Source organism: Lissotriton vulgaris, chromosome 3_1 (assembly GCF_964263255.1).
Source record: "Lissotriton vulgaris chromosome 3_1, aLisVul1.2, whole genome shotgun sequence".
NCBI classification, from domain to species: domain Eukaryota; kingdom Metazoa; phylum Chordata; class Amphibia; order Caudata; family Salamandridae; genus Lissotriton; species Lissotriton vulgaris.
Genome location: NC_141689.1, coordinates 377,698,995 through 377,713,651, shown reverse-complemented (window position 1 = coordinate 377,713,651; position 14,657 = coordinate 377,698,995). Strand labels below are relative to the sequence as shown.

The 14,657-nt window shown below is 49.8% G+C and overlaps 1 protein-coding gene across 1 annotated transcript in view; it reads left to right on the top strand.

The window, feature by feature from the left end:
• The window catches only part of PAIP1 (poly(A) binding protein interacting protein 1), a 637,739-nt gene that overhangs the window by 48,840 nt on the left and 574,242 nt on the right, over window positions 1-14,657 (top strand). The window contains exon 2 of the mRNA XM_086960605.1: window positions 11,394-11,611. Coding sequence (XP_086816731.1) covers window positions 11,394-11,611 — 218 coding nt within the window. The remainder of the gene's footprint in view (window positions 1-11,393; window positions 11,612-14,657) is intronic.

Here is a 14,657-nt window from a genome sequence, read left to right as displayed (position 1 = left end):
ATGTTGAAAGTGACGGTCCGAGATGACGCCCCCGTAGACTGTCTCCTGGGGAATGACCTTGAGAGTTCCCCGTGGGCCGCCGTAGAAAGGAGAGAGCACCTGGGGATGTTGGGCATCCCGGACTGGGCGTGCGTAACCACCCGGTCCATGGTCGCCCGTGCCATCCCCCGACCCGAAGAACCTGAATGGCCGGCACCTCCTCCCCCGGTCGCTCCAGTAGAAGACACCGACCGGGCCGTCCCCCCAGAACAAACTCCCGAGGGGCTCGTTCAGCCTCAGGACCTTCCCGGCCTGGATCAGTGGCGTCAAGAGGGGGGGCCCACCCAGGAACAGTTTCGCCAAGAACAGAAGACCTGTCCCTCCCTCGAGGGACTCCGCCAACAAGCCCTCGCTCAGAGCGCAGGGGATACCTCCGGAACCCATTGGGTCTATTGGGACAATGACCTGTTGTACAGCGAACAGAGAATCGCGGAGTTAGGGGCCAGTCGAGTGCTAGTGGTGCCCCTCCGCTTTAGAGACTTCTTGCTAAACCTGGCCCACGATGTCCCCCTGGCTGGCCACCTGGGTCAGGATAAAACCTACAGTCGCCTGGTCACCCACTTTTTCTGGCCCAAGATGAGGAACGATGTACTCCAGCACTGCCGATCTTGCCCCACGTGCCAAGCCAGTGGGAAGAGCGGCCGCAAGCTGAAAGCCCCCCTGCAACCTTTTCCAGTGGTCACCACCCCGTTCGAGAGGGTGGGGATAGACATTGTGGGGCCCCTAGACCCCCGTACAGCACAAGGACACCGGTTCATCCTGGTACTGGTGGACCACGCCACCCGCTACCCTGAGGCTGTTCCCCTGCGAACTGTGACAGCCCCGGTAGTCGGTCGGGCCCTGATGGGGATCTTCTCCATTGTGGGCTTCCCCCGGGAAGTCGTCAGCGACCGAGGCACAAACTTTATTTCAAAATACATGAAGTCCCTCTGGCAACAGTGTGGGGTCACCTACCGATTCACGACCCCCTATCACCCTCAAGGAAACTGACTCGTTGAGCGGTTCAACCGCACGCTCAAAGGGATGATTGGGGGGTTGGAAGAGCCCGTCCGTCGCCAGTGGGATGTGCTACTGCCGTGCCTCCTCTTTGCCTACCGAGAAGTTCCCCAGAAGTCCCTCGGCTTCAGCCCGTTTGAACTCTTGTATGGACACCCGGTACGAGGGCCGCTCAGCCTAGTCAAAGAAGGCTGGGAAATGCCCCCTCTAAAGAACCCTCCAGATGTTTTCAAGTACCTCCTAACCCTCCGCAACCAGACCCGACGATTCAGAGAGATGGCAAAAGCAAACTTGGAGGCCAGTCAGGAGGACATGAAAAGGTGGTACGATCAAAATGCCTCCTCCATCGAATTTGAACCCGGCCAACAAGTGTGGGTAATGTCCCCCACCGAGCCATGCGCCCTGCAAGACAAGTGGACGGGGCCCTTCAAAGTAATTGAGCGCAAGAGCCCTGTCACCTATCTCATTGATATGGAATCTTCACGGAACCCTCTCCGGGTCCTCCACGCTAATAGGCTGAAACCCCATTTGGTGCGTTCAGAACTCAGCCTCCTGATGGCAACAGACAATGGAGCCGAGGAGGACTCCGAACCCTTCCCTGACCTCCTACGGACTCGGGAGAAGGACGGCTCCGTGGACGGGGTCCGACTCTCGGAGGCCCTCACCCGGGAACAGCGCCAAGGATGCCGAGACCTCCTGCTACAGTTCGCCACCCTGTTCTCCCTCACCCCAGGGGTCACCCCCTGGTGCGTACACGACGTGGACACTGGGGACAGTCCCCCTATCCGCCACCGGGCCTACCGCGTACCAGATCGGGTACGGGCCTGCATCCAAGAGGAGGTGGCCAGGATGCTCACGCTCGGGGTCATCGAGCCCTCCGACAGCCCCTGGGCCAGCCCAGTAGTACTGGTCCCCAAAGCGGCCGCCCCCGGCGCCACGCCGGAACTCCGGTTCTGCGTCGACTACCGGGGCTTGAATGCGGTCACCAGAACAGACGCACATCCCATCCCCCGGGCAGATGAACTAATCGACCGCATGGGAGCTGCCCGCTACCTCAGTATCTTCGACCTGACAGCGGGCTACTGGCAGATCGGTCTCACACCCCGGGCCCAAGAACGATCTGCATTCTCCACCCCTGATGGCCACTATCACTTCAAGGTCATGCCATTCGGCATGAAGAATGCCCCAGCAACGTTTCAGCGGCTAGTTAACCAGGTCCTGGCGGGGCTTGAAGAATTCAGCGCCGCCTACCTGGACGATATCGCTGTGTACAGCCACCACTGGTCCGACCACCTCCACCACCTCCGAGAGGTGCTACAGGCCCTCCAACGAGCTGGCCTCACGATCAAGGCCAGCAAATGCCAAATTGGCCAGGGGTCCGTGACCTATCTCGGGCACCAGGTGGGAAGCGGTCTGGTGGCCCCTCTGCAACTCAAGATCGCTGCCATCCAGTCTTGGCAGCCCCCCATCACCCAGACCGAGGTCCGCGCCTTTTTGGGACTCACAGGCTACTACCGGCGGTTCGTGCGAGACTATGGCAGCATTGTGGGGCCCCTCACGGAACTCACATCCAAAAACCAACCAAAGAAGGTCAACTGGACCCCAGACTGTCAAGCGGCCTTCGAGAAGCTGAAGGCCGCCATGTGCTCCGCCCCTGTGCTCCAGGCCCCCGACTACAGTCGGGAATTTATCGTCCAGACGGATGCCTCCGACCATGGCATTGGGGCAGTCCTTTCCCAGTTGAACCCCGAAGGACTTGACCAGCCAGTGGCTTTCATCAGCAGGCGACTCCTGGCCCGAGAACAACGCTGGAGCACCATCGAGAGGGAGGCCTTCGCCGTGGTGTGGGCCCTCAAAAAGCTCCGGCCCTATCTCTTCGGCACCCACTTCCGGGTACAGACCGATCACCGGCCCCTGCAGTGGCTAATGCAGATGCGGGGGGAAAACCCGAAACTACTACGTTGGTCCATCTCCCTGCAGGGGATGGACTTCACTGTGGAACATCGGCCTGGGCAAGACCACGCCAACGCAGATGGCCTGTCACGCTTTTTCCGCCTCGACGAGGAGAGTCCCCAAGAGGATGGGTGACTCTCCCCGCCTTCAGCTGGGGGGGACGCATGTTGGACAGGCCACATGAAGGGCTTGCTCCCTCCCCGCACGACCAGGCCCGAGCCCGGCTCCTCAGGTGTTACACGCAACCACTACCCGTTTCCCGTCTCCTATGGGACCCCTGCCCCTGAACATCTCCACCTCATGGGCCCGATCCCCTACCGGCCCTCTCGCCCGGCCTGGGCGCCATCTTGGACACAGCACCACGAGGCCGCGTGGCCTCCGATCGACCCTAACCCTGGGCCTGGCCAGGCCCCGACATCCCGGCACCACCATCCACCCAGGAGGTGAGCGGACTACTTGGCAGGTCAATGGGAAAGAGAGGTGTCGATGGCTCTCCCCAGCCAAGTGCCGATCGCCCCCAGCTCCCCCAGGCGCTGGCTCCACCCCCCTGCTGGGTGTCTGGACTCCCTCATCCCGGACCTCCCGACCTCCAAGTGCGAGGGTCCGGACATCAAAGGGCGCCAGACCTATAACTGGGGCAGCTCCAGAGCAGGAAGGCAGTTGTATCCTGGAGTCGAGAGACGCAGTGAAGAACTCATCCTTGACGGACTACTGGCGCTGCCGTAGCCCTGCCTTGCGAACTATCGTCCTGCCTGCTGGCGCTGCCGCAACCTTCTGAAACCTTCATCGTCGTCGGGACCTGCTGGCGTGGCCGCGGACCGTTTGTAACCTCCACCTCCATCGGGACCTGCTGGCTCCGCCGCGGCCCGATCATCTAGAACGCCGAGCTCGAGGATTGTGAGCTATTTCATCTACCACCATATCCACCAGATTGGTAACGAGACTGTCCCGCTACCCCCTTACCCAACCAAGAGACTAAACTAGAGGGGACCCCGGAGTCCAGACCTCCTTGTACCATTTCATCGTACTTAAAGAATTGCTTATAAAGTAACGTTGAACCTTATCCTTGTGTGGTGTACGTCTGTGGGGGGGAAGTTACTTGTCTGTACGATCGCTGGAGACGGCTCTCCCCGGAGACCTCTCCCTCTCTCCTCGGCCGACCCTCCCGGTCCGTCTAACAGAATATAACATACCCTATGTGGGATAGTGGTAGCTGTTATATAGCTTGCGCTGTGCTAGGGAGTTGTGGTCGCCTTCAGGCCTCTGATCTCCATGGTGTTTATGTATGTTGCTGATGCAATTCCCTTGCTGGTTTGGCAGTGGTTGTGTGTCCGGGAATTTCCTCGCCTTCATGCTCCTGTCCTGGAGGCTGTGATGGTTTAGCGTTTTTTTTTTTCTTTCCTTCTTCAGGAGTAACCTGCCCGGCCTTCCGGGGGTACCCGGGCTGTTCTTCCGGCTACTTATTGCTGCCGGCGCCGCTCTGTTATCTTCCGACTGTGGTGGACTTGTCTTTTCCTTCGTCTCCTTGGGCTCTCTAGGTTTTCTTCTTCCTTCTCCTTGCCTGGGCGTTGGCGGGAGGTTCTTTTGTCTTGAAGGGGCGTGCAGTGCTTTGGCCATCCCTGGCCTTGCCCTTGTTTCCTCTGTTGAGGGTGAATGGGCCTTCTTTCTCCTTTCTTCTTCCCTCGCCCCTCTAGGGGTGGGTGGTGTTCGGCTTGCAGGGTTTCCCCTTGCCTGGGGGACGGTGCTCCTCTCCCTGTCCGTTGGACTAGTCCCCTGTGGGACCCTCTGTTGGGTCCAGGCTGGTGGGGTCCTTTTGCAGACCCTCCTTTCCCGTGGGTATGGCTAGGGTTTCTATTCTACGTTAAGGAATCTGCGACTAGTAGTCTCTATCAGATGTACGAGTTACTTACCTTCGGTAACGATGTATCTGGTAGAGACGATTCTAGCCGCATGTCCCTTAACGGCCTGCCCTTCCTCCCCGTTCTGCGAGGACCTTTGGCTTATGCACTCGCCTCCCAGTGGGTGGCTAGGCCTTCTATGAGTGCATTTTTTCGTTCTTTTGACAGGATCATTTGTCGTGTTCTTGTTCCTTTCCTCCTCTTTGGCACTTTGGAGGTTGGGTCAATGGGTACTCCTGTGCCCCTGGCTGACACACTCTGTGCCGGGGTTGACTTGGAGTTTTGTCGTTCCCTGTTTGTCTTGGAACTGGTTCCCCTTCCTTGTTTTTGGTAAGGGTTATACTCCTGCTACATGTTGTCATGACATTTTGTATATATTCCTTGCCTCTGGGAGGCTCACGAGTAGCACTGCCGAGCCTCCCGCTTCGTGGTGTGACAAACTCACCGGTCCCTTGGAAAGTAGGTGACCGGAGCCACAAGCAGAGACCCAGCACCTCTGGCAAACTGCCGAAATCCACAAAAAGGCGGCCGCCTCAGAAAAATGGCTTTGAGGCGCGACACCTGGCAAAAACAGCGCACTTGAGATCTGAGCGGAGCGAGGACCTGACGTCAGAATAACAAACTCAGCGCTAGGCAGAGGCTGAGACCGGCAGAACACAGTGAGAGTGCCTGACCCAGCTTGTGTAATGCGGGCTTGTGCAAGCGCTGGGGACCGAGTAATTGCCCCCAGGGGACCGCGCTGTTGAAGGGATGATCGGCAGACCCTGAAGGGACGCGCAGAGCCCTGCATGAATATTAGACAGTTCGGCTACCGGTGTGCCTGACTTTAAAATGGTGCCCGTAGCTCCATTACCCCACACAGGCCTGCAAATGGTTTTCTGAGGGCCCAGGTGCATTGCGGAGGCTCACAACTGATTGACTTCCATACTATGTAGGGGAGCCCGCGACAAACAGAAGAGAGCCCACCAACCAACCAAACAACCTTATCGGATGCTGGGAGTCGCCTGGCAGGAGCAGTGACTCCATCATGGCGCCCTTGCTGCCTGAGGCCGGGCCCGTGGACCTTATAGCGGGACTGCATCTCAGCTGAACAGGGAGCGCAGTCAAAGTTGTAACTACAGAGCACTTCTCACCGGACAAGAGGCAAAGTGGAGGGGTGCTAGGAGAGTCTCTACCACCATGGGCAAGCCTAGGGGCCGCCAGACTGGAGTCCCTCAGGAGCAGGCGGAAGATACACTGGATCAGGTGTGGACACTGACCAGGAAGACCCAGTGCAGCAGGTAACAGACATTGGAGAGAGGGCATATGACCTTGAAAAAACAGTGGACACCCGTACCGAAGACCAGGAACAGCTCTGGCAGTGCCCAGCCCAGATTCCCAACCTGATTTATCAAAAAGGGGTAACCCTGTGTCCCTCAGAACCTGGGTATGTGTGGTTAAACAAGAAATGGTTCTGTCGGGTGGTTGAACAAATTACTTTAAGTTAAGGCTATATTAGCTCATAAATTATGCAGAAGAATGATGGTTAATACATTCAAATACACCTCTCTGAGAACAGATTTAGTTCAAGATTTTTATGTAAGAAAAAGTCACCATTGTAATACACTGGAATTTCTTCATTCCTCATTAAACTCAATAACTGTTAAAAACATGTGAATAGTGACTGTTGGTGAACAAAGTGAATAGTGAAACAGATTCAGTGACAATTATTTACAAATTTATACAATATTGTACATAGGTAGTTGGGGGGGGGGGTCAAAGCTGTAGTTTAGGAGGTCAGAGTTCTGAGAAAATACTCCAAGGACACAGCTCCATTCAATGCTGCATTCAATGACAGACGGCGCTCGGTTTACTCAGAGACAGCGCTTTCCATTCCGATCCAGGGATAGACCTTTGGGCTCCTGTCCAGACTGGGATAACCACCTCCTGTGATTCCAGATCTCCTTGTCCTTCCCCCTTCCCTGTCTTGATAAAGACCCGCCATGACCACCAACTGGGGCACTCTAGGGTCGAAACGTCGACGCTTTTCATTGGTCAAGAAACCTCCGGGAACAGGCGCAATAATCATCTGTGTCCTTGGAGTATTTACTCAGAACTCTGACCTCCTAAACTACAGCGTTGCCCCCCCCAACTACCTATGTACAATATTGTATACATTTGTAAATAATTGTCACTGAATCTGTTTCACTATTCACTTTGTTCACCAACAGTCACTATTCACATGTTTTTAACAGTTATTGAGTTTAATAAGGAATGAAGAAATTCCAGGGTATTACAATGGTGACTTTTTCTTACATAAAAATCTTGAACTAAATCTGTTCTCAGAGAGATGTATTTGAATGTAATTAACCATCATTCTTCTGCATAATTTATGAGCTAATATAGCCTTAACTTAAAGTAATTTGTTCAACCACCAACCGACAGAACCATTTCAGATTCCCAACCTGACAGCGGAGTCCGAGCACTATGTCTGAGGCCCGGTGGAGCTGCTCTGTTCAGCTATTGAGGAGATCGGCCTTGGTTTATCCCTGACCGTCACCTACCCAGTTGGACTTTGGGCACAGTTTTTCTCCCCAGCTCCCTGTCTTGCCCCCCCCTCATATTTCTGTGATTCTGCTTTTTCCTTGTCTCCTTCCTATCTGTTCCTATTCATTATTATTTCGTTCTTTGTCTACTTCCTTGCTCCTATCCCCTCTCACCTGAATCTTTCCCCTTGCCCGCTTCTCCGCCTACCCCCAGTCCTTTTATGCCCTTTGACTAAGCACTCCTTCTCCCCTTCTTGGGGTAAGATCCAAGATATATATGCTGGAGTCTCAGCATACCCGCTGAGAGAGTCCACAGTGCTAAAGGGAGCCACTCACAATTGAGATATTGTATGGCTCCCCTTGCCAAAGCACTCCCTCTCCCCTTTTTGGGGAAGGATCCAGTAAAGTAGGCCTTGGAGTTTCAGAGAGTCCACTGCGCTTAGGGAACCTCTCACAACAGAAATGGGGAAATTATACCACTCCCCCTGGGTTCACAGCTTACTGGACTTTAGGTGCAGCTTTGACTCGTCTACCGATTTGTGTCCCCGTCACCCTCCCCTCCTCTTGCCTTGCCGTGTCTCTAATCTTCCCCTCCTCCACTCTCTCTACTCCCCCTGCTCCTACCCCCCCCATTCCCTGGAATATCTCCCCTTGCCTGCTTTCACCACCTATCCCCTTGTCCTTTTGTGCCCTTACTAAGCACTTCTTCTCCCCTTGTTGGGGAAAGATCCAAGTTATATACGCTGAAGTCTCAGAATACCTGCTGAGGGAGTCCACAGCGCCAAGGGAGCCACTCACAATTGAGGCATGGTATGGCACCCCTTACCAAAGCACTCCCTCTCCCCTTTTTGGGGAAGGATCCAGTAAATAGGTCTTGGAGTCTCAGAGACCCCTCTGAGAGAGTCCACTGCGCTTAGGGAGCCTCTCGCAACAGAGATAGGGAAATGATACCACTCCCCCAGGAATCACAGCTTCTGGACTTTAGGTGCAGCTTTGACTCGCCTACCGGTTTGTGTCCCTGTCACCCCCCCCCACCCCCCTTCTCTTGCCATGCCGGGTCTCTAACCCTCCCCCCCTCTTCCCCTCCTCCACTCTCTGTCTACTTCTCCTGCTCTTGCCCCCACTCCCCGGAATATCTCCCCTTGCCAGATTTTCCCCTTCCTATATGTTCCTTTTGTTTGTCTCAACCATACTTGTAACTAAAATTGCCATGCTCTAATAACTGAGTAACCTTTGTAAAGCGGTAACCTGCAATTTATTGACTTATACCCATGTAAAGCGTTCTGATACCTCCGGGTCTAGCCAGCGCTATATAAAACCTTTTAAATAAATAAATGATCTAGGGCCAGATGTAGGTGGGAGATTTTGGCCATTTACCGGCCGAATTCGGCCTTTACCGACCGGTAAATGGCCATGGAGATGTAGAGGGATAAAAAACATGCATTTTCGGTAATTTTACTGATTCGGTAAAATAACAGAATCGGTAAAATTACTGATTTCCATATATTTTACCGAATTGGTAAATATACCGGTCGGTAAAATTACCGAAAATGCATGTTTGGTATGTAGGTGCCAATTTTAACATTGACACAGGGCTTTGAAAATCGGTATTTTACCATGCAATACAATTGCAATTGCATGGTAAAATACCGATTCAGGTGTACATGCACATCTGTGCATGTAGATCTGTGCCATGTGGCACACATACATACCTTAGGGCATGTATGTGTGCCAGATGGCACACAAGCCTAAAACAGGGGTGCCAGAGGGTGTCAAAGTGACACCCCCTGCACCCTTGCAAAATTCGGTATTTACCGATTCGGTAAATACCGAATCGGTATTTGATATTGAATCCTATGGGCTTCAAGGCCCATAGGATTCAATAGCAAATACCGATTCGTTATTTACCGAATCGGTAAATACAGATTTTTTTTTTTTTGTGTTTTTTTTACTGATTCTGTAAAATTTACCGAATTGGTACCTAAATTGGAAATACCTACTCTTAATTACCGAATCGGTAAGATTCGGTAATTAAGAGTCGGTATTTCTGATTTTGCTACATCTGGCCCTAAATTCCCTGCCTTTGGGTGCTGCAGTGTTGACACTGCTCCTTATGGTGTTTTAGTCACCATTCCTTTTTCTGCTCTTTCGCACCCAGTTCCCATGCTCCCACAGATTGTCTGATGGTTCCGCGTTGTAGTGCAGAACAGTTCTCCAAAGAAAACAGACTTAGGTGTGCCGGGTTGGGACTATTGTGACCTCGCTGACATCTCCTGCTCTGACGACGTCACGGCGGATTCGCGTGATGCCGTCCCCCCGGCATGCAAGGATGTTGTGGCAATTAAGAGTTTTCCGGATCCAGTCTCACGCCTGGGGGTAATTCTATGTTAAGGAATCCGCGGATAGCATCGTCCCTACCAGATACATAGTTACCGAAGGTAAGTAACACGTACTATAAGATCTCAAGGCATACTTTATTAATATGTAATGGATATTGTTTCATAAGGTAATCTTGTTTTGCTGCTTATGCCCCTTTTACATGGAAGCACTGTTTTTATGAGAGCAGCTTATGCACTGCACTGTTTTACAATCTGAGATATTTTAGCTATTTTTGAACTTGTATGAGTTTTATGTATATCTTATGAATTCTTATTCTTTTAAATCTGCTGAGGTTTTAATGTTAAAACATAGGGAAATGTATGTTAATGTATTTTGCCTTGTTATTGTGATACTTTTATGGATATTATTATATCCAAATGAAGAAACTGACTGACTTCATATTTTACATCAACCATGGCATGTTCCTTGACAGTATTGGTAACATCACTGATGTCATCTGAAATGATATAATTTCTTTCGGGCATTGAAAGACGTTTTGTGTGACATCATATAAAGACTGTGATATGGCTGGCTTTTTGTTATCTTTGGTTGTGGTAGGGTAGAACTAATTTCCGACTGCATTCATTTTTCTCTTGGGAAAAAAAATCACCTAATTACAATAGTGTGGACTAAAATGTGCAGACTCTTCTTACAAGAGCTAGCTGATGTGCCCTGCATTAGGGATCTAGGCAGATGTGTGTGTAACCTTTAACCCCTTCGCAGCGGGGGTAATTCCACCGCTGTGCTGGGGTGCCGGGGGGGGGGGGGGCGCGCAGCTCGTCATGAGGCACAGTGCTAGTGTGCTCATGACGGGCTGAGCTCCTCATGACCACACCCGTTTCCGTGGAATGTTTAGCACAGCAGGGGAATTATCCCACGGCTCATGGCAAGCTCAGCTCGTCATGAGCACACAAGCACCGTGCCTGATGACGAGCCAAGCTCGTCATGAGCATAGAAGGTGTTAAGAGGCCAGAGGCAAAACCAACCCACTGGAAAAATATTAGTAAATGATTGTTCTAGCATTAGCCGAAGATTCCACCCAGACTGCCGATTTTGTAAATAAGACGAGAGAGAAATCTGAATAATGTCTAAACAGAGCTAGAAATATCAAAATGGTTCTTGGTCACTTAAAATACTTATTGATTATATTTACCTCAATAATCATTCTACTAGATAAATATTTAAACGAATGTTTGTGAACCAAACAAATTTGGCACCTATGAGTCTACGCAGCCTATTTGTCTCCAGTGTTAAGTAGTAAAGGTTGTGTGGTGTTGCTAAATGTACGTAATTAACTTTAATTGATATACTCTTATATGTTAGAATTAATTAAATGTAGGAGTACATTTTTATTAGAATCCAGTGGTTTAAATGCAATGGAGTAAAGATTTGTAGTAGCAATATCAAGGATATAATGCATTCAGGTGAGATTGGATTGAGATGTAAATCAACCTTAAAAATCACTCTAGTTATTAGGAATAAGGATTTAAACCTAGTAATACATAAACTGTTAAGGTATAGGAATTTCTACAGCCTAACAGAGCAGCATGTTTCTAGGAAGGAACCACAAAGCATCGTAACACTTTATTGTATTTCTTTTTAGATCGTTTGAGATCGCCGAAATCGCCTCCACCAGGAAACAATATGTTTGTAACCCAGAATTCACAATCAAGTCCTCTACCTCAGGATATATTTTTAGCACAGAATTCTGGCAACTCCGCATTGTCTAAATCTCAAATTATAAATTCTACTGCAGTAGCTTCCCAACTGTCTGTGAACGCGCCTGAGTTCTATCCCCTAGGATATGGCAGTGCCTCTACAGTAAGTAGCAACAGTTTGACAGTTAATGTATTTTATTTATTGGTTCATCTGTCATTTGTGGCAAATTTAATGCGTTTAGATATTATGCAAGCTCTGTATAAAAAAAAATACCTATTCCAGATCTAAATAATATGCAAATAATCAACACATCAAGTATCTTCTGTACCAGAGGGTTTTCATATATTTGTTGCTGCGTTGGTTTGCTATTCTTTGAAGCCAATGGGACCTCTCCAAGGTATTATTGTTAGTTTGTGTTTAAAGGATCATCGGGACGTTAATCTTCTCCATCAACGCTTTAAGATAAAATTGTTGACTGGAATTGAAGCAAGTCTTGTATCGAAGATCTATGCTTGTTTATTTTTCTGAACTCTTTCCCAGAGCTTTGATATTGGACTATGTTTTGCATGCAGGCTAGAAGCTGTTTTATTAGCACAGTACTAAGTAAAATACTTTGTCATATTAGTTCTGTCATGGAGATAGGCTTTGACTTCACACTGTGTTAAGTTAGCATGAGCTCATTAGAAGTTTAAACACCATTTTTCCTTTCTGCTGCTTCTGCACACATCACATATTGTTATTAATGCTTTGAGCCTAGTAGAATATTTTGCTTCACACGAGAATAATATGTTTTCCTATAGTATCAGCTTTGCTTGGTAAGCTATGTCTGAACAGTGAGTGCCGAGGCCTTCAAGGTTATTTCAACACAGTGGTTGTTGTTCGGTCTGATCAGCGCACGTCCTAGACTTAACACATATGCAGCTGTGGCCAACTCTGGTTTTGGCGCGTTTAATAATGCACTGCGCAGAGCATGCAAATACACTTGATGAATATTCACATACAGATAGCTAGTGTAGAAGATGATGTGATCCCTTTCTACTAAGACCAGAGGTATGGGGCCGCCCTTCTAAAACCCAAAGAGACCTTCTTTAGATATAATATACTAGCAAGGGAGGGTAACACTGAGGTGTTATTTAGACTTCTTCCCTTTAGCATTTTAACATGCTTTCACCCTTTGTATTTTATGGAATAGTAACTATGCTGATAACCTTGTTGCTTATAATATGTTTGCTTGTATTAGCTAAGATACTGCGCCTGAGAATATTGCATTAGAAACAAATATTTCAAACTTGCACGTGTCTTCATTTACTCCTCGTTCTGGACTGGTATGGTAGTATAACGAAAGAGTGTTCATGTGTTCCACGTTACCAGGGGTGTTCTAAGTTCATGTTCTGGGTTGTCTAATCATTGGGAGTATGGAAGAACCAATGAGACACAGACTGCTAGTCTGGTAGGGGATTTTGGCTACTAAGGTGAGTTTTGGCACACCCTAATTCACTTAGGTTCCAAGTCTCTATGCACAGTTCTGTGTAGGAGCAGAATCCCTGCGACATGGCGCCCAACATTGGTGGTCTTATTAAATGACACTTGAGTAGTGCTTATATCAGTCCTTAACCTCCTTCGCTATTGTTTCCGGAAAACAGTTGTCGGAAAAAACCTACCTATGGTTACATAGGTCTTTTCAAGCTTGAATCTTTTCAAACGGTTTCCTTTTGAATTACTACCCAGTTGTGCTACGTAGATTTTTATTGTATTTCTTTCTTACTGTGTCACTATGGCTGGCGTTGACATACCGCAGCGGTCGGCAATAATTTGCAGGCTTATAACGTCGTGTTAGAGGGCATGGCAGTTATTATGGTGGTGAGTGCGGAAGTAGCTTACCCTTTCGAGATTTTCTACTCGTGGGTGACCTTCCCTGCTGTGAACGCAGATACTGGTGTGTTCGACACTTATACACCCACTGCCGTGCCACAGGAATATGATCCGTATAGGACACAGGAAGTTCCAATTAACGCTTGGCAGCACCGAGTTTGGTTTAATGGTGCCCTACCCCACACTTTGTTAGCAACATGGATAGGTCGTTTGTCCATTCAAGGCGCTACTTGGCCTGTTTTGGCTGGATTTACACTGCATCCTTGACATGGTGCGGTTCCCCTTGCAGATATTCGGCAGCTACATACTGTCGCGATTAGTGTAATTAGGTCGTTAGTACACATTACCCGCAATCTCCCCGGCGAGGCCCCATGTGTTGCGCCGCTTCCGGCCGGACCGAGTGGTATGAAGCTTAGTCCAGTCATGGTTAATGCAGTGATGGGCAAGCGCCCCCAGGATAAGGATGATATGCCTTTCTGGCTTGCTGAGAAATTTGACCAGCTGGAAGCAGTATTTCCTAACACGACTCCTGTTGAAAAACACAGGATTCTGACAATTAGTTTGCCTAAGGACTTGATACCTGGGGCTGGTGACTGTAAGTCTTGGGGTAAGATTTTTACGGCGGTGTATACGAGGTGCTTCGGCACTCCGCCAATGACTATCCTTCCCTTGGTCATTAAGCGTGTTGAAGATGAGCACGGACCTGAGGCAGCGGTTGAATTGGCTATGCAGCTGTGCAGCAGTTTTGACGTAGTTTCCGATCTCGTTCTTATGAATGTCAAGGGAGATGCAGTAAGCTTTCAGGTGTCTAATGCTTTGCAGGCTGTTCCAGATGCTGATAAACCCGAAAGTTACCGAGAATTATAACCGCAGCTTTTAAGACTGTGGGCCGTAATAGTTTGGGTGTCAAGCCTTTCTCTACGAAAGAGAAAAAACCCCAAGGGCAAAAGTCAGAAACTGACGAACAGCCTAAGGCTAAGAAGCAAAATTGGCCGAAAAAACAGAAACAGGTTAAACAACAGAAACGGGGGTCACGTCCTGCATCACCAGCGCCTGCACCTACAGAACGTGTTTTTGACTTGCGCGATCGCACAACAATAAAATCACCTGATCGTTTTCAGGTTTCTGAACAACGCTCTCCTCATTCTTTTCGACCGGTGGTGGAGGAGGCGGCAGTGGTCTGGGTGGCCAGCAGGGACGCGACCAGTCCCGCCCCAAAGACAGTAAAGGCAAGCAGGACGATTCGACACCCAAAAGACCCCAGTTTCAGAAGAAAAAAGTTGCTGCTTTAACAGCGAGATATGCCACAGATAGTGAGAACGCGGCTTCGGAATCT